The 21,693-nt window shown below is 32.7% G+C and overlaps 3 protein-coding genes and 1 long non-coding RNA gene across 8 annotated transcripts; 3 read left to right on the forward strand and 1 right to left on the reverse strand.

Moving 5' to 3' along the window:
* The first annotated feature begins 615 nt into the window (after positions 1 to 615).
* On the forward strand, positions 616 to 3,440 carry LOC123890711 (tRNA-dihydrouridine(16) synthase-like). Of its 2 annotated transcripts, XM_045940369.1 has the most exons (5): positions 616 to 746; positions 912 to 956; positions 2,083 to 2,224; positions 2,441 to 2,498; positions 3,296 to 3,440. In XM_045940369.1, the coding sequence occupies exons 3-5, from the start codon at positions 2,119 to 2,121 to the stop codon at positions 3,438 to 3,440; spliced, it is 309 nt and encodes a 102-aa protein (XP_045796325.1). In that variant the 5' UTR covers positions 616 to 746; positions 912 to 956; positions 2,083 to 2,118. The 2 variants fall into 2 exon arrangements, with proteins under 2 accessions (XP_045796325.1, XP_045796324.1); XM_045940368.1 differs by lacking the exon at positions 616 to 746 and having other exon boundaries at positions 758 to 956; positions 2,083 to 2,498.
* A 280-nt stretch (positions 3,441 to 3,720) lies between these two features.
* LOC123890708 lies at positions 3,721 to 10,434 on the reverse strand. Of its 4 annotated transcripts, XM_045940366.1 has the most exons (8): positions 8,734 to 8,825; positions 8,455 to 8,580; positions 8,245 to 8,289; positions 6,948 to 7,089; positions 6,674 to 6,731; positions 5,736 to 5,872; positions 4,880 to 4,954; positions 3,721 to 4,809 (listed from the first exon to the last, which is right to left on the reverse strand). In XM_045940366.1, exons 4-8 carry the CDS (start codon positions 7,051 to 7,053, stop codon positions 3,953 to 3,955), a joined length of 1,233 nt encoding a protein of 410 aa, XP_045796322.1. In that variant the 5' UTR covers positions 7,054 to 7,089; positions 8,245 to 8,289; positions 8,455 to 8,580; positions 8,734 to 8,825; the 3' UTR covers positions 3,721 to 3,952. The 4 variants fall into 4 exon arrangements, with proteins under 4 accessions (XP_045796322.1, XP_045796319.1, XP_045796320.1 ...); XM_045940363.1 differs by having other exon boundaries at positions 6,674 to 7,089; XM_045940364.1 differs by lacking the exons at positions 8,455 to 8,580; positions 8,734 to 8,825 and adding an exon at positions 10,419 to 10,434 and having other exon boundaries at positions 6,674 to 7,089.
* A 1,875-nt stretch (positions 10,435 to 12,309) lies between these two features.
* Positions 12,310 to 13,115, forward strand: LOC123890712. Its single transcript, XR_006802937.1, has 2 exons — positions 12,310 to 12,389; positions 12,629 to 13,115. It is a non-coding gene; the product is annotated as an uncharacterized LOC123890712 (long non-coding RNA).
* Positions 13,116 to 18,231: 5,116 nt separating this feature from the next.
* LOC123890713 (pentatricopeptide repeat-containing protein At3g02330, mitochondrial-like) lies at positions 18,232 to 21,643 on the forward strand. The gene has a single exon (XM_045940370.1). It carries the CDS (start codon positions 18,404 to 18,406, stop codon positions 20,969 to 20,971), a length of 2,568 nt encoding a protein of 855 aa, XP_045796326.1. The 5' UTR covers positions 18,232 to 18,403; the 3' UTR covers positions 20,972 to 21,643.
* The last annotated feature ends 50 nt before the right edge of the window (positions 21,644 to 21,693 follow it).

The following is a 21,693-nucleotide window of genomic DNA, read 5'->3' on the forward strand; positions in this document are numbered from 1 at the left end:
GTTATAATTGTGGTTTGGTGGTTTTTCGTGGTCGTGTAATATTTCTAATCTTGTAGCAATAATTGAAACCAATTTGGTCAAATATAATAGGAAATGTTTTCTTTAAAGACAAAATGAAAGATGCTTTGGCTTAATCACAAATAGTTGCAAAAAGTGAGAAATTTAAATGGGTAAGTGTCCTACTCTTTTTTTTTTTTTTTTAAATAGTTAGTGGTTAGAAATTTCACTCGTAAATATTTTGATAAGGAAAGAAGTATATGGTTGAAGAAATTTTGGGACGGTTGACCGAAAAAATGAAATAGTGATAAAAATGTAGGAATGACAAAGCGGGAGGGACTCGTCGGACAATTGGGCCGGATTTGTGTGATCCAAATGAAAAATAGCTTCATTAGCTTTCTTAGATTAATTCCCATTTTCAGCTAACAAAATATTATTTTAAAATTGGACAAATTGTGTTTATGGATTGAAATGTGAAATCTGTGCAATTATGTCTTAAAGAAGTTGGGACTGTGTATATTAGTTGATGGCAGTGTCTACAGTGCACAAGTCCTTTAAAATTTTTTACGGTGAACAAGTCATAAATATTTTTATAATTTTATTATTCTAATTTTTGTAGATCTGAATCGAGAGAGAGAGAGATATGTATCAAAACATAACCTGTGGGTGGAAATTAAAGAGGCGATTTTTCAAGATATGTATCAAAACCAATACTTGTTTTACGGGATCCAAGTCATCATCATCATCAAGTATGTTTGTAATTTTCCTTTACCATTTATCAATTGTATTATTATTATAATATGTCACTGGATTTGGTGTTTTGTTATTCATTCATTCTTTAATTTTTCGAATAATAATCTTCTATTTATTCGCCTGTGGTCATTTTGCATCTCCCCCTTTTGCACAATATGAAGATCCGGATGGATGAGATCCACAGCCAAGTTTAAAAAACTGAAAAGGTAAATTCTGTCATATTTATTTATAGTCATGAGATCTTTTACCTCTTCCAATTCCAAATACACCAAGGATTTATTATAAAATTCCATGATGATGTATGTATGTATGTATGTATGTACAGTATGGTGATTGGTATTGTAGGCAATCCCTTGGTTAGTCGCGGGCTGGGGTGATTAGAGAAATATAAGGCATGCTGCCAATGAATAAAAGGGCTGAGAGGGAGGGAGACATGACTAGTCATTAGTTAATGAATTTCGGTGTTAGGGCAGGAAAGTTGTAGACCCTCAAGTTTATGCAGAATTCCAATTAACTAGATTTTCCCTATTCCTTATAATAAGATACCTGGTGCCTATTAATTGCTATCAGAGTGACAACTCATATCGGCCAAGAAATCTGGATTTATTCATGTTTTTAAATATAAATGATGGAGATTATTTTTGTCTGATATTTTTTTAATTTTTATCATAGCAGTTCTAGATATTTTTCATTATAATCTGGCAATGGTGACTGGATCACGACGGTCCCCTTATCCAACACTTTTAAATATGATTGCATTTTTATCCTTCCAACAAATTTGACCAAGGTTGGAGTTGTATGGCTGTCCTTGTTTTGGACAGTCTTTGGAAACCTACTGGAAATAATCAAATGCCAGCAAATAGTTCTTGGAAGTATGCAATTCAGAGTATTTTACACAACCCTTTTCCACGAGGACAAGGTAATAGGGGATAGTATTAATAGGTACTTCCATGGTCATATAGCAAGTTATTTTAGGTTGGGATGATTAGAGAAATAAGTAATGCTGCTTATAAATAAGAAGATGGGTTGAGAGGGAAAAATGGCTAGTCATTTCTGCGGGCTTTAGGGTAAAAGAAGGTTGCAGACCCTTCAAGTTCTGCAGCATAGTAATTAAGGGGTCTTTCTTTACTCTTTGCAACAAGATCGCCGGTTCCTATCATGTTTTCACACACGCACCGAGGATCTTATACATGATCGATTCATAAGGCTTTTCCAACACTAAACTAGCAAATAGCAAGTTGGTAAAAATGTGTTGGCTGTTTTCTGAGTTCCTTAGTAATGATGTGTTCATTGTTTTCTTTATATGTTAATTTATCTATATTGATGTTGCAGGTGTAATGATGTTGCTGCAATAGATATCAACATGGGATGCCCCAGGGCATTTTCTTTGAGTGGTGGGATGGGTGCTGCTTGTTGTCCAAACCCGAGCTTATCAGTGACGCAAGTCTAATAGTTTATCGTTGCTTTGGTTGTGGTAAGATACTGGATTTGGGCCTAAGCCCAACATCTGTGCTGAACATGAAGTTAGAGTGGAATGCTGATATGGGTAGTTTGTTTGTTAATAAGGAAATTATAGGGAGAGTAGGGGGGAGAGAAGGAAGTAATACATTCACTTTCGTACTATTTTGTTCTTGGGTTCCTATTAATTTTGCAACATGTTTGAATACTTCCTCTTTAAAACATGATACAGTGGAGCTTGCCAGGCGAATTGAGAAAACTGGTGTTGATGCTATTGCAGTTCATGGAAGGTAATCTCCAAATTTGTTTATTTTTTCAGGACCTTTCCAAATTAAGGGGAAACAACCACATGGTTGTTTTAACTTTATAAGAGCTCATTTTCAAATCACTTAACAAAACCAATGAACGAGCATCATCCTACTATCCTTCAAAAAAAAAAAAAAGCATCATCCTACTAGTTGGTTTACGTAGATCAATGTTTTAAAGAATTCACCCAAATTTTGTTGAACATTACATAGCTGAGTTAACTGTTCTCAAATCGGTCAAAGTAGGATTAGTAATTTCCAGATATGTTAACTTTTCAGACAGCTAAGTTATTCCAAATAACTACAACATGCCAAACTATTGGCACATTTTTGTTAGAATATCTACATAATGATGCGTAATAAATTAGTACACACACATATAAAAATTTATATTCATAATTGGGGTAATTATGTTACCTTTTTAGAATATTGGCTTAGCTTGTGTTATCAATATGGCGGTTCGTGTCGCGGAAAATGAAAGAAAGTAAAAAATCCACTATGTCATATGGCGGTTAGTTTTGTGGGCAAAAGCAGAAGTGGCATAACGGTTAAAATAAATCTGTTCCAAATATAAAAATTAAAGCTGTATGCAAATAAAATAAGTTGCATAAGAATGAAAGGTGTAGCCACAATCGCGGCAGTCCGCGGCGGGTCTGTGTAGCAGCCACATGCCCACGTAGACAAACAAACAATACACCGCTAAGTTAGATCATGACTTTATTAACCGTCTATCTTTGTTGCTTTAAAATCTGCCTCATGTTTTTGTTTTAATCTATTTACAGATATGTCTTAGATAGGCCCAGAGATCCGGCAAAGTGGAGTGGAATTGCCGATGTTGTGTCAGCACTATCTATTCCAGTTATAGCAAATGGTGATGTCTTTGAGTATGACGATTTCCAACGCATTAAATCTGCTACAGGTATCTGATTTTTTTTCTCTTCAAGATTTTAGCAATTTTCAGTTATTTATTAAATTGTAGAGACTATTCCATGAAACAAACTTGTCTGAGTATTTTTTTAACATAAATTTCAGAAGTATGAGTTGTCTTTTCCTTACTTCATGTTCTGTTGCAACCTAATCTCTGTCCTTGTTAATGAGTTCTTCAATGAAGGTGGGTTCGGAAGCAAAACCCCAAGATCAGGAGTTGTTTATACCATATGAGAATTGAGCTTTTGAAAATTATTTGATAATCTGGATTACAAGCTTGAATCATGATATATGAGCTAAGCCAAAAATATGCTAATCGGGAACTAAGGAAATACAATATACTCTAATAGTTATATATTTTATTTTCCTAATAATTGAAGACACCATTCTATCCTTAGAGAAATCTGCATATTTACAACAATATATGTGCTTATTTTTCATCATGATAGTGACTGGAAACTCACTTTTCATAATCTTTTTTACTTAAACCCATCCCAGGTACATAATCTTTTTTACTTAAACCCATCCCAGGTAATACGCACAGAAGCTTCATTTTGTAGTTGATTTTTTCTTGGACGACTCATGAGAACTATCTTGTAACCTAGTGTTCTCAAATAATGCAATAGGCGTTTGTTAATCTTGTCCTCAGAAAATAGGGCCACATAACTGCCGGGACTTGCTCTGGTTTCAACTAGATTTTGCACATCAACCCAAAGTTCCTCAAATACTTCTTCATCTGAAACCATGTCTTTTATCATATTAACCAACATGGTTTTTTGTACCCTCTTTATCATCACTCTTATTGCCCATGACATTAAAATTTGGCATAACGTACATCTTTCAGCATTCCATTTCACTTTCAGGCGCCAAAATATTATATCCTTTAAGATTTCATAATCAGCCTCATTGTTCCCCTTTGGAGTTGGGTTGTAGTTAAAACCTTCAATCCACTTGTCTAAAAATCTCTTGCAGTACTTAGGGTTTGAATAAACCTCAATCGGAGGCAAGTCTTCCCAAACTTTGATAACATTTTTGTCTTCCAATTTTGCTTTTAACACTTGCTTCATCTTTTCAAGTGTTACATCTTTGTCCAGCCCTAAATTTTCAAAATCCCACCAGATGCCTCCAAGGTGTGACATTTCCTTTCCACCATATTTAGAGCTTAACATGCTTGAAATATAAATCAATATTTCAATGTCATAGGGAATCATCTTCCTGTCATTGATATGAAGTTCTATAGCTGCTGCCCTTAAAAAAATTGCAGTCATATCCTCAAACAGCCAATCTACTTTGTAACGAATCCTTTTGTTAAAAGTATATGCGTGTCTGATCTCTTCTTTTCCCTCTTCAATAGGAGAAGAGATAACACCTATACATTACAAAAACTATCAGTTTATGTCACATGATGTTAACCAAAGTAAACATGTTTCAATACTTACTAATTTTTGTTGTATGTTTTTCTTCTTCTTCAATTACTTTGCTACCCTCTTTCTTTTCCCTTGGGTGGCAATTCACTACCAAATACAATCAAAATAAGTTAATATGTATCGTAAATAATAAATAAATAAATAAATAAACATTGATTTGGTAGTGCTCACTTTTGTGACGAAGACATTTTATTCCGTAAGGTTCAATTGTAGCTTCATTAATCGAAGCCTGAAACAAATTTGTTTACAATTATTATTTACATTTGAAATAAAGTGATACAAATTTTTTTTTTACTGATAGAGAGCTAACTTACCATGATTTTCTTACTAAGCTCGCTGATATTTCCTTCTACCTTCATTGAATCTGAATGACAGTCTGCTACTTCAGTTTCAAGATTTTTTCTTGAAATGTCGATCAATTTTGCTACGACATCGCTCACATTGTACGATGACTTCTTGGCATCAAAGACCTGTTTAGGACAACATTATTAAAAAGCTGAAAGACACGATGACGATAAAGCAAAGCTGCAGGTTTATTTCCTTAGTTCCCGATTAGCATATTTTTGGCTTAGCTCATATATCATGATTCAAGCTTGTAATCCAGATTATCAAATAATTTTCAATTCTCATATGGTATAAACAACTCCTGATCTTGGGGTTTTGCTTCCGAACCCACCTTCATTGAAGAACTCATTAACAAGGACAGAGATTAGGTTGCAACAGAACATGAAGTAAGGAAAAGACAACTCATACTTCTGAAATTTATGTTAAAAAAATACTCAGACAAGTTTGTTTCATGGAATAGTCTCTACAATTTAATAAATAACTGAAAATTGCTAAAATCTTGAAGAGAAAAAAAATCAGATACCTGTAGCAGATTTAATGCGTTGGAAATCGTCATACTCAAAGACATCACCATTTGCTATAACTGGAATAGATAGTGCTGACACAACATCGGCAATTCCACTCCACTTTGCCGGATCTCTGGGCCTATCTAAGACATATCTGTAAATAGATTAAAACAAAAACATGAGGCAGATTTTAAAGCAACAAAGATAGACGGTTAATAAAGTCATGATCTAACTTAGCGGTGTATTGTTTGTTTGTCTACGTGGGCATGTGGCTGCTACACAGACCCGCCGCGGACTGCCGCAATTGTGGCTACACCTTTCATTCTTATGCAACTTATTTTATTTTATTTGCATACAGCTTTAATTTTTATATTTGGAACAGATTTATTTTAACCGTTATGCCACTTCTGCTTTTGCCCACAAAACTAACCGCCATATGACATAGTGGATTTTTTACTTTCTTTCATTTTCCGCGACACGAACCGCCATATTGATAACACAAGCTAAGCCAATATTCTAAAAAGGTAACATAATTACCCCAATTATGAATATAAATTTTTATGTGTGTGTGTACTAATTTATTACGCATCATTATGTAGATATTCTAACAAAAATGTGCCAATAGTTTGGCATGTTGTAGTTATTTGGAATAACTTAGCTGTCTGAAAAGTTAACATATCTGGAAATTACTAATCCTACTTTGACCGATTTGAGAACAGTTAACTCAGCTATGTAATGTTCAACAAAATTTGGGTGAATTCTTTAAAACATTGATCTACGTAAACCAACTAGTAGGATGATGCTTTTTTTTTTTTTGAAGGATAGTAGGATGATGCTCGTTCATTGGTTTTGTTAAGTGATTTGAAAATGAGCTCTTATAAAGTTAAAACAACCATGTGGTTGTTTCCCCTTAATTTGGAAAGGTCCTGAAAAAATAAACAAATTTGGAGATTACCTTCCATGAACTGCAATAGCATCAACACCAGTTTTCTCAATTCGCCTGGCAAGCTCCACTGTATCATGTTTTAAAGAGGAAGTATTCAAACATGTTGCAAAATTAATAGGAACCCAAGAACAAAATAGTACGAAAGTGAATGTATTACTTCCTTCTCTCCCCCCTACTCTCCCTATAATTTCCTTATTAACAAACAAACTACCCATATCAGCATTCCACTCTAACTTCATGTTCAGCACAGATGTTGGGCTTAGGCCCAAATCCAGTATCTTACCACAACCAAAGCAACGATAAACTATTAGACTTGCGTCACTGATAAGCTCGGGTTTGGACAACAAGCAGCACCCATCCCACCACTCAAAGAAAATGCCCTGGGGCATCCCATGTTGATATCTATTGCAGCAACATCATTACACCTGCAACATCAATATAGATAAATTGACATATAAAGAAAACAATGAACACATCATTACTAAGGAACTCAGAAAACAGCCAACACATTTTTACCAACTTGCTATTTGCTAGTTTAGTGTTGGAAAAGCCTTATGAATCGATCATGTATAAGATCCTCGGTGCGTGTGTGAAAACATGATAGGAACCGGCGATCTTGTTGCAAAGAGTAAAGAAAGACCCCTTAATTACTATGCTGCAGAACTTGAAGGGTCTGCAACCTTCTTTTACCCTAAAGCCCGCAGAAATGACTAGCCATTTTTCCCTCTCAACCCATCTTCTTATTTATAAGCAGCATTACTTATTTCTCTAATCATCCCAACCTAAAATAACTTGCTATATGACCATGGAAGTACCTATTAATACTATCCCCTATTACCTTGTCCTCGTGGAAAAGGGTTGTGTAAAATACTCTGAATTGCATACTTCCAAGAACTATTTGCTGGCATTTGATTATTTCCAGTAGGTTTCCAAAGACTGTCCAAAACAAGGACAGCCATACAACTCCAACCTTGGTCAAATTTGTTGGAAGGATAAAAATGCAATCATATTTAAAAGTGTTGGATAAGGGGACCGTCGTGATCCAGTCACCATTGCCAGATTATAATGAAAAATATCTAGAACTGCTATGATAAAAATTAAAAAAATATCAGACAAAAATAATCTCCATCATTTATATTTAAAAACATGAATAAATCCAGATTTCTTGGCCGATATGAGTTGTCACTCTGATAGCAATTAATAGGCACCAGGTATCTTATTATAAGGAATAGGGAAAATCTAGTTAATTGGAATTCTGCATAAACTTGAGGGTCTACAACTTTCCTGCCCTAACACCGAAATTCATTAACTAATGACTAGTCATGTCTCCCTCCCTCTCAGCCCCTTTTATTCATTGGCAGCATGCCTTATATTTCTCTAATCACCCCAGCCCGCGACTAACCAAGGGATTGCCTACAATACCAATCACCATACTGTACATACATACATACATACATACATACATACATACATACATACATACATACATCATCATGGAATTTTATAATAAATCCTTGGTGTATTTGGAATTGGAAGAGGTAAAAGATCTCATGACTATAAATAAATATGACAGAATTTACCTTTTCAGTTTTTTAAACTTGGCTGTGGATCTCATCCATCCGGATCTTCATATTGTGCAAAAGGGGGAGATGCAAAATGACCACAGGCGAATAAATAGAAGATTATTATTCGAAAAATTAAAGAATGAATGAATAACAAAACACCAAATCCAGTGACATATTATAATAATAATACAATTGATAAATGGTAAAGGAAAATTACAAACATACTTGATGATGATGATGACTTGGATCCCGTAAAACAAGTATTGGTTTTGATACATATCTTGAAAAATCGCCTCTTTAATTTCCACCCACAGGTTATGTTTTGATACATATCTCTCTCTCGATCCAGATCTACAAAAATTAGAATAATAAAATTATAAAAAAAAACTGGAACAGATGAATTAAAGAAGAACAAAAGAAAATTGATATTGTTTCATTCACCGATCGATAAAACAAGATTGAAATTTGGAAAGATGATTAATTAAAAAGAAAGATGGAGATTACCGATTTGGTTGGTCATAAGGAAGAGAAGAGAAGAAAGTGCGTGCGAGCGAGTGGCTTGATTTGCCAAAGTCAAAGTAACAACTTAGACTACCCACAATGGTCTCAACACCATTTTATATTCAACACCCACTTTTTCACTCCACATCATTTTCTCTTTCTTCCACCTAATCATTCAACACACATTCAACTTTTACCCTCTCCAATGGTTTTTATATTCAACACCATACCCCACCACTTTCTCTACCCCACCACTTTCTATTTCATATTCTTATTTAAATTTTAATTTTTGTTTTTATGATTAAATAACATTATAATTATCGATTAAAATTAAATTAAAATAATACACTTAACAAAATTTATTTAAATATTTTTTTTTTATTTTCTTAATTTAAAATGCAATACATCATACAAATAACGTAATTAATACGATACAAATTAACTTAAAATGCAATACAACACACAAGTTACATAATTAATACGATGAAATTTGGTGCTAAACCAAAATTAGGTGTGTTTTGAGGATGTTGATTGAAAAATTGATTTGAATTTTGATAATTGTTGGGATTTTGATAATTATTGGGGTTTTGATAATTGTTGGAGTTTTGATAATTGTTGGGATTTTGAGAATTGTTGGGATTTTGAGAATTGTTGGGATAATTAGAAGAATTGTTGGGATCCATTTCACTAAAAAAAAGATTAAAACTTCAAAAGAAAGACTAATTAGAAGGTAAATAATAGATTAAGATAGTGTAAAATTTGGTTTTTTTTTCTGTGTCCAAATGAAATGAACCAAGTCTCTATTTGTAGAGAAAAAAAAATCACGAATTTTGGTATAAAAATTAAAAATTAAAAAATTAATTTTCAACGAAATAATTGAGTTCAAAGGATAAAAATCATAAAAATCCACCGGACCAATCACAAGCAGCCACGTGGTCTGCTTTATCCAAAGGAGCTTTCTCTCTCTGCGTCCACTGACGGCCACTCTCCTTTGTCTGCGCGTGTGCCACACGCGCCTGGATTGGCAAATGAAATCGCGCCAGCTGGCCCCCCGCGTCAGTTTCAACTGAGTTGAAAATTTTCAACACCTCTTTCATCCACCTAGGATTCAACATAGAGCTCCAATGGTTTCAACTTGTATATTGCTGTTGAATATACATTCAACACTACCATTGTGGGTAGTCTTAGTAACTTCCGGGTGTACTTTGTGCGAGTAGCCTTTTTATTTTGTTTTCTTTAGTACCAAAGTCACTTACATGTGTGTGTGTACTTTGTGTTTCACTTTCACTTCAGTTGATGTTTTTTTATTTATTTATTTTATTTTTTTAAGTTACAAACATGAGAAATACTTCTATGGGCACAAGCCTAAATTATACTCCCTCTAGTCTCATATATAAGCAATTTTTTACTTTTTAGATTCATTCAATAATTGATGTATCTGGTCATTTTTTGGTCCAGATACATCAATTATTGAATGAATCTAAAAAGTGAAAAAGTTGCTTATATATGAGACTAGAGGAGTACTTGTTAGGCACACTCATAAAATTTTAATAAAAATAAAGTAAAATTGGTTAAAGTGATATGACAACTTTATTTTTTTTAAAATTTTTTTAGTTTGTGTGAGTGTGCCCAAATTTTGTGCTCAAAAGCTTGTGCCCAAGCAAGTGTTGCTCTACAAACATATATACTTGATGATGATGATGACGACGACTTGGATGAGTAAACAAGTACTAGTATTGGTTTTGGGCTCATGCTAGGGTGAGAGATCATCTCATATCTCTCACCAGTGCATACAATGAGCAACTGTTAAATACCGTTAGATTAAGAGGGTTTATAGATCTTATTGTGAGTCATCAGTGTGATATTTTTTTCCTTTTATTTGAGCTTTACTTTTTTCTTTATTTTAATTCACTTGAAATTTAAAATTAGTATTATTGTCTACGTTTAAAAAACATAAATTAATAAGTTTCCATAAAAAAACTCAGTATTGTTTTTTATAAAAATTAAACATCGGTCTCGTGAACTTAGCTCAGTTAATAAAAACATTGCATTGTATATATAAGAGTCGGAATACGAACTGCGGACATCCATTTATTCACATTAAAATGTGGAATTTCTAACTATTAAGCTACTTACAAAAACAAAACAAAAAAAAAAACTAATTATCGAATTTTCAAAACATAAATCCAATTGTCCTCAAATTATAGCTCAACTGACAAAAATAGTGAAAGTGTTAATATCAGATACTATGATCTAGATTCAAACCCCGATCCCTCTATTTTATGTAGTGAGTTTTTAATAGTTTGTTATTTTTTTTATTAAAAAAAATATAAACCCAATTTTATTTTTTTTAATATTGACACCAACAATTTTTCTTTAAACCCAGAAAACTCAAATACAAGATACAGTGTTTTTTTTAATATTGACACCAACATTTTCTATTTAAACCCAAAAAAAATCGTTGATGTATGTCTGATTTACCAACTCCATTTTCATCCAAATGAAACTACTTTTGCTCTCAAAGTTTCAAATCTAGAAATAACTCATCTTCCTCCAACTTCATCTCCATCTTCTTTTCCTTCTTCAACCTCCTCTCTACCAACACCACAAACTCAAATACCACCCTTCAAACACAAACAAAGCTATTGCTCCCAAAACAATAATAACCCAAAAAATTGCATCTTCAGGAACAAAAATTAATTTCTCACTTCAGATCTATTTCTTTTTTAGAGCAAAATAAATTTTATTTGGGTTTGAATGTGTTGAGTTTGGATTAAGAAAATGTTTCCATGAGAAATTTCAATTTATTTTGTGAAATTTCATAGTTTGGGTGAAGAACATGATAAAGATTATGAAGAACATGATTTTTTAATTTTAATATAAGTTTTGTACTTTTAAATAATAAAATGTATCAACTATTTATTATTTATGATAAATTATTAGCATGAATAAATTTATTTTGTAAAAAAATGTTGAATTTATAAAAGTTAAAACAATGCAAATATGATGATGCTTTGAGAAGACCGAACAAGAACAATGATAAAGTATAATACATGTATCTTGTACCCTCATCATTGAACGGTTGAGATTCATTATTTAAGGTGTGCACCGGTGAGAGATATGAGATGGTCTCTCACCCTAGCATGAGCCTTGGTTTTGAGGCGAAGTCTAATGTGTGCAGCAACAACTTAAGTCTTGCACGTGCAAGAAATTTTTAGTACCATTTGATTCATCTATTATACCAGATTTAATGTACACCCTTAACACCAAATCCTTTTCTCCAAAGCTTTTTTTTTTTTTTTACATTTTTCCAAAGTTTTTTTTTGTAAATTATAAAAAAAATACAATTTATAATTTGGATATCCAAAAGCTGATCTAAATTAAACCGCATAAAATTGCATTGAATCGAAACAGATTTTTTTTATTTTTCATCCAAAACCGAACCAAACTATAGATAAAATTAGAAATTTTTTTTTCTACCCCAACAATTGTCAATCTACCCCAACATTAATTTTGAATGGACGAATTTGTCCTTATATATAAACTAAAATCATAAAGAAAAAAATTTGGTTATCTACACACTTTGAAAAAAAGTATGTAGGTATGTAAAACTCTAAATATATTTTGTTACCTAAACACTTTGGGAAAAAAGTGTTGAGGTATGTTAAATTTTTCTAATTTTTCATCACAATCTTCTTTTTCCATGGTTGGTGTTCTCATTGCATCACTCAAAGATTTTGTCACTCACAATCAACACATACTGCTTCTTTCTCCTCTGTTTCATCCTCTGATTTTTCTTCTTTAGCATATTATGTATCCAATATTTTCATTTACATCTATGCCGCCATCATCAACCCACCACCATCTTCTTATTTGTCTTCCTTGTCAAAATTTGTAGCAGTTTGAATTGTCAAAAAAACATATGCGAAGATGGTCGTGAATTCTATCACTGTGCTGCAAATTGTATTATGGGTTTGAGGAAAATTGTTGAAAATTATGGGTTTTCCAGGTCGTTTTGAAATTATGGGTTTGAGGGAAATTGTATGCAATTTATCTACACAATTCATAAATCTCAAAAAGAAAATAGAGGGATTTTATATCTGCTACCGGAGACAGGTGACGAAGAACAAAGCAACAGTGGCGGCTAGCAGTTAGCGGCAGAGTAATTAGATAGTTTTCTGGTAAATGGTATGTGGGGGTGAAGATGTTTTCTGAAAAGGGTAAAGTTGAAAATTACTTTTGAATGTAGGGGTAAAGGTATAAATGTTGGGGTAGAAAAAAAAATTTCCCCATAACTTATGCCGTTTTCTTGTAGTGTTACTGTTTTTCTTTTCTAAAATATCTTATATGAATTGGCATATCTAATAATAATTTTCATTCCTTCATGTATAATTTGTGGAATCATGGTCATCCATATAAGTACTAAAATTTCTTTTTTTGGTTACACAATATTAAAATTTCGTTACCTATCATAATTTTCTCAAATTTATTTGTTGTAGCCTGTAGGGACGTCATTGTGTCCTTTTTTGTCTTTTTCTAGTAGGAAGCAAGAAGTGGTGTCACATAAAACCATGCGTGTGCACCCCACTATGAGAACCCACATTTTTTGCTTGTCATCATGCTTGAAATATATAGCTGGCTAGATATTTAAATTTTCAATTTTTTAAAATTTTCAATTATCAATCAATTTATTGATTATTTTGTTAACATTAACCAAAAATAACCAAGCATCATCATATGAAGTACAGAGTGAACAAACAAAATTGGATATTCGTAGGAAGAAGATCCAGACACAAAATCTTTGAAATTGGATAACTTCACGGATATTTTCACTTGCTTTTCACATGTATTTTAACATTTTTCTTAGCAAAGTTTCTGATAAAGAAAAATTTAATTTTTATACACCGTCAAAAATCACAATCATCATGTATGTGAGAGTTGAACTCAAAGATGAGTTTACTTCTTCTTATTAATGGTATCAACTCCTTTGTTTGTCTTTGAAACCAATAATATTATATGGTGTATCTATCATTTGTAAAAGGCATTTGTATAAAGATATTTGCTTGGTGCAGCAATTTACTTGCACGTAAATATGTAAATAAATAAATATTGACTTACGTACTTCTTGAAGTTTTTGGGCCACTAACAAAATATATTTGTGATTAGAAAGTAAGTGGTACATTTTTTGTTATTGAAAACTGGCTATAGTATCCCCAATTTTCTATTGGGGAATGAGGATAAAATTGGATGTATACCTCGTCATCAATGTGAAGTTATTAATTTGTGTGGTTGTGTCAGCTGTTCTAGATTATCCAACAACAGTCTAATAGATTAAATAATTTTTAATAGCAAATAAGGTTTAAAATAAATTTTAGGTATTTTTTTTATCAAATAATTTATTAGTTAAAATTTCACCTTTTTTTAAGGTGAATAAGGGTAGTGTTGGAGATTCGAACTTTAACTAATACAAAGCTAATTGATCATCTTCACCCATTTGATTAGCAAAACTAAATATATATTAGCTCTGTTCATATAAAAAGTTTGAAATATCTAATTATTCATACTCAATTAAAACATAAAAATCTAACAAAACACTCACATGATTAAATAATTGAAATATCTAATAATCAAAACATATACCTAAATACCAATTTCTTAATCTACCATACGATGAAACATTAACGAAGGGAGAAACTGGACATGAAGGTGATTTTGAAGGTTAATTGATGAATTTGAAGATTAACGAAGGGAGAATCTGAAGCTTACCTTGAACAAACGAGTTTGGATCTGAAGAAGATTGAATCTGGAACGAAGTTCGAATTTGAAGGAAGAATCGATCTGAGTTGTGAAGAAGTAACGAACGAGTTGTGAAGAAGATTGAATCTGAACTCGTGAGTACTAGCTTAAATCAGTTGTGAAGATGATTGAATCTGAGTTGTGAAGAAGTTTGAATCTGGAACGAGATGAATTTCAATCTAAGTGTGATTGAACGAGCAATTTGTGAAAGAAAAATAGAGGGAATGAGAGTGAAACTTCTGTGCTATGATATCACTCACCCACGACGGTTTAGACGAAAGGGTCGTATTTCCTAAATTTAAAATTATCGGCGACGGTTTGTAGGAACCGCCATGAGCTATCAGTCGCATATCAAACCCTTTTTTGTAGTGAATATCCTCCTGCTAGCTATGCTAATGGGACTTTATTTTATAAATAATTTGTTTGTTGTTTGTTTTCCCTTTTCTTTTACTCCTTGTACAAAAATACACGGAAATTTTTTTTAAAAAAAATTATATACATTTAGCCTAAAAAGTATCATAATCAACTTCATTTTTTTTGACAATCATAATCAACTTCATAAAAGTATTGAAAATTGTGTTTTCAATACAATTTTTTTTATATCCTTATAACTTCCAAAGAACACTATAGTTAGCATAATTTTTTATTATTATTAAGATTTTTTTATTATGTGCAATTTTGAACATATTAAAAAATTTAAAATAATAAATTTACATTGAAACTTGTGAATTTCATATTAAATACTCCCTGCATCCCAAGTGATTTAATAAAAGCCAAAAGGGTTGAGGAACTACCTCATACGAAACCAGCTATGTCAATATTTAATTAATGAGATAAAAGTGGATCACTATTGCTTAGTTCAAAGTATGTGAAAATCAACTTTCACATATGGATAATGTTAAAGCTCGACCAAGGAAATTAAAACTGTAGCCATTTTATGATTCTAAGAAACTAGAGAGAGCAAGCTGCACTAAAATAATGGGAAGGAGAGAGGAACCTTTTCATAAGCATCTTGTTCTTTTGAAACATGAGATGGCATCCCATTTTTCAAATTCCAAAATAGAAGCATCCAATGTTTTCATATATATATATCAATACATGATTATTATATATTATATATTTCTTGTGACTAAGTTTGCCTAATGCTTAATAATGGATAAACTTTTCTTGGTTCGAGTCTGGTTAATGGGAGGTAAATATAATTATTTTTATATGTATTTGAAGAGCTCTAAAATTTCCCTATCTTGAATTGGGACATTTAATATAATGGATAAACTTACATAATGTTTTGATCAACATTATTTTTTATTATATTACATCCAAAAATTGAAAATTGGTGGGCTACACAACAAATTTGTACAAATTTATATGTTGGAAATTTGAATACTGAAATTGCCGTAAGAGGAGCAGACTACAAAAGGTAGCATAAATGTGATGTTGAGCTATGCTCTGTAAGATTTTTTTTTTTGTTACAAGCTCTATAAGATGTTGAAATAGTGGTAGGGGCAAATGATACAGAAGAAAGGTTAATTACACACTTTATTTTATACAATATATATATATATATATATATATATATATACCGGGACATTTTTGCTATTTTGTTAACAAAATGGAAGGGCAATTTTGTCAAACTAAAAATTTTATCTTCCACTTTTCTGCATGAATAGTGTTTGCGTAAGATTTGTGTATCAAAAAGTGTGTCATAATAACATAAAAAAAGAAAAGAAAAAAGAAGAATTTGAATCCTTTGAAGTTTGAACTATTGTGGTACTTACAGAGTCGTTAGATCTAAGTGCAACTTGCATCATTCATATGCATTCACTTGCATTTTTACTCAATGATTCTAAAGTGTAAGTGAAACTAATATAAAACGTTAAACTGTGGAATTTATATATTATTTTTACACTTTAAGATCTCACACATTCACGCAGTTAATACTTTAAAAGCAGTTGAATTAAGATTAAACAGTTTATAATAAAATCTCATATTTTATACTTTTAAAAAACAAAACCAACATCAAAATATGAACCATTTAATATCGATCTAACAATCATCGATGGCTAATTAAGTGATTGTGTGTGTTTTGGTTTTGTGACCATACAAATATGATTTCTAAACAATGAGGCAATAGTTTGAGAGACCCTCCTTGCTATCATTTTCAAATAAAGATTGATTGAAATAATAATGACTTTATAATCCCCACTTATATTAAAATATGTTTTGAAAAACAAAAAAAAAAATCCTTTGGAAAGGAAGGGGCATACTTAGTAGAAATGTTGAACCAAAGGCACTCTCAAGGGCCACACAATACAAAGAATTTCTAGAGGGAATATGAGTGCTCTCTTTAATTGCCAATGTGGACACTATAGGATTAGAGAATTGATAAAATTGTGAAAATGACAAAAAAAAATGTTTTGTTTTACGTTCGTTTATGTCATCCAATTGTTATAGTTACATAGATTGATAAGAGTCTCGTGAACTTCGCTCAGTTGATAAGGATAATGCATTATTTATGCAAGGGAGTCGAGATAACAGTAGTTTCTTTTAGGCATGCTAACTAGCGATCAAGATACACAAATTAAGGAAATCAAAACAAATAAATTATATTTTTAAAAATAATGTTCTTATATTTTTTTTAAAAATATTAATTATACAAATTTCAAAATAATTTTACTATATTTATTTTCTAAACTAATACCCTAAAAATATTAGTTAATATTTTTCTTATTCTTTTTCGTTGGGGATACTAGATTTTATATCAGTATAACTACGCCAGCTAAAAACCGCATGTTTTTTTTTATTTTTTATTTTCACCACTAGTATCCGGCCAACTGAACCGACTAATATGGTTCGGAGTAAGTTTTGACATCAAGTGGTTTTAGTCCCCTCCCGATCACAGTTGCGGAGAATCGAATCGCAGTTCTTTCTACCAAGTTCAGCATCAATCATTACTAATTAACTCAACTACTGATTGGTTAAAAAAACCACACCTTTATTCGGTATGTATATGAGTCAAAATTCAAGTATATGAGAGAAATATTTAAAATCATTATAACCGAAGAAAAAATAGTGATTGCAAACACAATTACACCAGTTGAGTTATCCACCCTGTCTCTAAAGTGAGTGTTCCTAGCCTTACTCTTTCAAAATATACTAATGATGTAATGGTTGGTTAGAAACAATGGGTCTATTTATTTAGTCTTTCAACAAAAATTGTGAACAAAGAGTAAATCAATGTATTGTTTCAAATTAACATTGTTAAAAATCTTTTAATAATTGTTTTCCTTCATCAATTGGTATGAGTTTCTCTATAAAAGAGTTACTCGCACAAACATAATCTAAAGATTCATGTTTACATTAATCTAATTTTTGTTTAAAATATATTTCTAAGGTATTTCTACTGCACAAGTTTATAAACTAGTCCAATAAACTAGACTTACCAAACACACCCTATATATGCAGCGAGTCGGAGTTTGAACCCAGATAATCTTAATTAATAGAAAATTGCAAAAATCAAATTGATTCTTAATAAAAAAAAATTAAGAGAAAATACTCCGTCTACTAAAATGTAAGCACGTAATAAAGAGTAAATCGTCAAATACCCTCATGAAATTTTAAAATTCGTTAAATATTCTTGAAATTTAGAAATAGGCAAATATCCCCTTAAAATTATAAAAAGTCCATGCTAAAAATCTTGTTTTGTTTTGAAGTGACAAACCCCGCCAAGATAACAAGCATTTTCCATACTAAAAATCTTGTTTTGTTTCGAAGTGACAAAACCTCGCCAAAACAAATACATGTTACATCGTATATCTTCCAAGGCTCAACTCTCAGAGTCAGATAGCACCACCTTTCCCATATTTCTTTAATCCAAATGAACCCAACAAAAAAATTAACATTTTCCCATATTTTCCAAAAATGTTCCAATCTAAAATCTTTGAATCCTGGCAAACAAGCTCATGCTCGGATGATAGTAACTGGTTTTGTTCCCACCATTTTTGTTTCCAACTGTTTACTTCAATTTTATTGTAAATGTTCAAATTTGAATTACGCGTTCAATGTGTTCGATAAAATGCCTCAAAGGGATGTAATTTCTTGGAACACAATGATATTTGGTTATTCAGGAATTGGAAACATTGGATTTGCGCAGTTTTTGTTTGACTCAATGCCGGAGAGAGATGTTGTTTCGTGGAACTCTTTGCTCTCGTGTTATTTACAAAACGGGATTCATCGAAAGTCGATTGATGTTTTTGTTAAGATGAGATTGCTGAATGTTCCGCATGATTATTCTACATTTGCTGTTGCTCTGAAAGCTTGTACTGGTATTGAAGACTATGGTTTAGGACTTCAGGTGCATTGCCTTGCGATTCAGATGGGTTTTGAGAGTGATGTGGTAACTGGTACTGCTCTAGTAGATATGTATTCAACGTGTAAGAAACTAGATCATGCTTTTAGGGTTTTTGTTGAAATTCCGGAAAGAAATTCGGTGTGTTGGAGTGCTGTAATTGCAGGCTATGTTCGAAATGATCGGTTTATTGAGGCATTGAAATTGTATAAGGCTATGATAAAAGAAGGTATGGGGGTGAGTCAACCAACCTTTGCTAGTGCGTTTAGGTCGTGTGCTGGATTATCTGCATTTGAATTAGGCACACAGTTGCATGCTTATGCTCTAAAGACAAATTTCGGATATGATAGTATAGTCGGAACAGCTATATTAGACATGTATGCTAAATGTGACAGAATGAATGATGCTAGAAAGCTGTTTAACACATTCCCTAAACCTACTCGGCAATTTCATAATGCCATTATTGTTGGATATGCACGACAAGATCAAGGTGTTGAAGCTTTAGAGATTTTCCGGTCTTTACGGAAGTCTTATCTTGGCTTCGACGAAATTAGTTTGTCCGGTGCTTTGACTGCCTGTTCGGCTATCAAAGGCTATTTGGAGGGGATTCAACTACATGGATTAGCTATCAAATGTGGATTAGAGCTTAATATCTGTGTTGCGAATACCATTTTAGACATGTATGCAAAATGCGGAGCATTGATGGAAGCTTGTTGGATATTCGATAATATGGAAAGAAAGGATGCTGTGTCTTGGAATGCAATCATTGCTGCTCACGAGCAAAATGAACAAGTAGAAGAAACACTTTCACTTTTTGTTTCAATGCTTAGGTCAACTATGGAACCCGATGATTTTACTTTTGGCAGTGTTGTAAAGGCATGTGCTGGTCAGCAAGCTTTGAACTATGGTATGGAGATACATGGAAGAGTTATTAAGTCTGGTATGGGGTTAGACTGGTTTGTAGGAAGTGCCATGATTGATATGTATTGCAAGTGCGGAATGCTAGTCGAGGCAGAAAAGATCCATGAGAGATTGGAAGAAAAAACTACTGTTTCTTGGAATTCAATCATTTCAGGATTCTCATCACAAAAGCAAGGTGAAAATGCTCTGAGGTATTTTTGTCAGATGCTACAAGTTGGTGTAATACCCGACAACTTCACATATGCTACGGTTCTTGATATTTGTGCTAATTTGGCTACTGTCGAACTTGGAAAGCAGATTCATGGACAAATTTTAAAGCTGCAATTGCATTCAGATGTGTATATAGCCAGCACTATTGTTGATATGTATTCAAAGTGTGGGAATATGCAGGATTCATGCGTAATGTTTGAGAAAGCACCTAAGCGGGATTATGTGACTTGGAGCGCCATGATTTGCGCATATGCATGCCATGGACTTGGAGAAGATGCCATTAAATTATTTGAGGAGATGCAGCTTCTGAATGTGAAACCAAATCATACGATTTTTATTTCAGTCCTCAGAGCTTGTGCACATATGGGTTATGTAGACAAAGGGTTGCATTATTTCCGTAAAATGCGAAGTCACTACGGTTTAGATCCCCAGATGGAACATTATTCTTGTATGGTAGATCTACTAGGAAGGTCAGGACAAGTAAATGAAGCTTTGAAGCTTATTGAAAGCATGCCTTTTGAAGCCGATGATGTAATATGGAGAACTTTACTTGGTATTTGCAAGTTGCAAGGGAATGTCGAAGTTGCAGAAAAAGCAGCGGATTCTTTATTACAGTTAGACCCTCAAGATTCTTCTGCTTACGTTCTTTTGTCAAATGTATATGCTATTGCAGGAATTTGGAGCGAGGTTGAGAAAATAAGAAGTTTCATGAAGAATTATAAATTAAAGAAGGAACCAGGATGTAGCTGGATTGAGATAAGAGACGAGGTGCATGCGTTTCTTGTTGGAGACAAGGCACATCCAAGATCTGAGGAGATATATCAGCAAATTCATTTCCTTGTAGATGAGATGAAGATGAAGTGGGATGGATATGTTCCTGATATTGATGATTTCCTGCTTGATGAAGAAGTGGAAGAACAAGATCCTTATGAGGGGCACAAAACCGCCATGTGTAGTGTGAGATAATGTAGAAAAGGTTTCAAACACGCTGCCTACAATGGCCTAATGGAGAATTGGAGCAGGAGACTCTGAGGAATCAGGCTGGCTGGGAAAAACTGAGCAACTTGAAAAGAAAAGATTGCCCTGTACCGAATAGTGGCTTGAGATATGTTGTTTCATTCACAAGCTGAGAATCAGGTCTAGATTCTTGATTAATAAGAATGTCAACACATTAATCTGAGTCCGGCTGAATACGGTGGCCTTTTTAGGGTGTACCAATGGGTTTGGATGGTTTATCGAGCAATCTAACTGCCTTCAATATATTCATCATCCATGCAGATTGGTTTAGAGCAACGAGAATTCGCTTGAAGTTGGTGTGTGTGGAGGAGAGGATTCAAGTATGTGAATGTGATGTGATAATGTAAATCTAGAAAGGAAAAGCATGTCATTTTTTAATTAGATTCTCTACTGGTTTTTTTATTCATAAACCAGATACTCATCTTCATACCATAGGATTGATATGAACAGATCCATGAAGCCATCAAATGGAACTGGAGTGGTGGGTAGCTCCAAGCCACTCTTTTTATTTTCCCATAAGTTCACTTCACGAGAGGAGTTCAAATCTATGTGATAGTTGTAAAATGATCATTAGTATCACCGTTAATAATAACAATTTCTCGAAGTCAATTTTTATTTTTTTTTAAATAATTGATTTATATATATATATATATATATATATATATATATAT

The sequence above is a fragment of the Trifolium pratense genome, linkage group LG6 (genome assembly GCF_020283565.1).
Source record: "Trifolium pratense cultivar HEN17-A07 linkage group LG6, ARS_RC_1.1, whole genome shotgun sequence".
NCBI classification, from domain to species: Eukaryota; Viridiplantae; Streptophyta; class Magnoliopsida; order Fabales; family Fabaceae; genus Trifolium; species Trifolium pratense.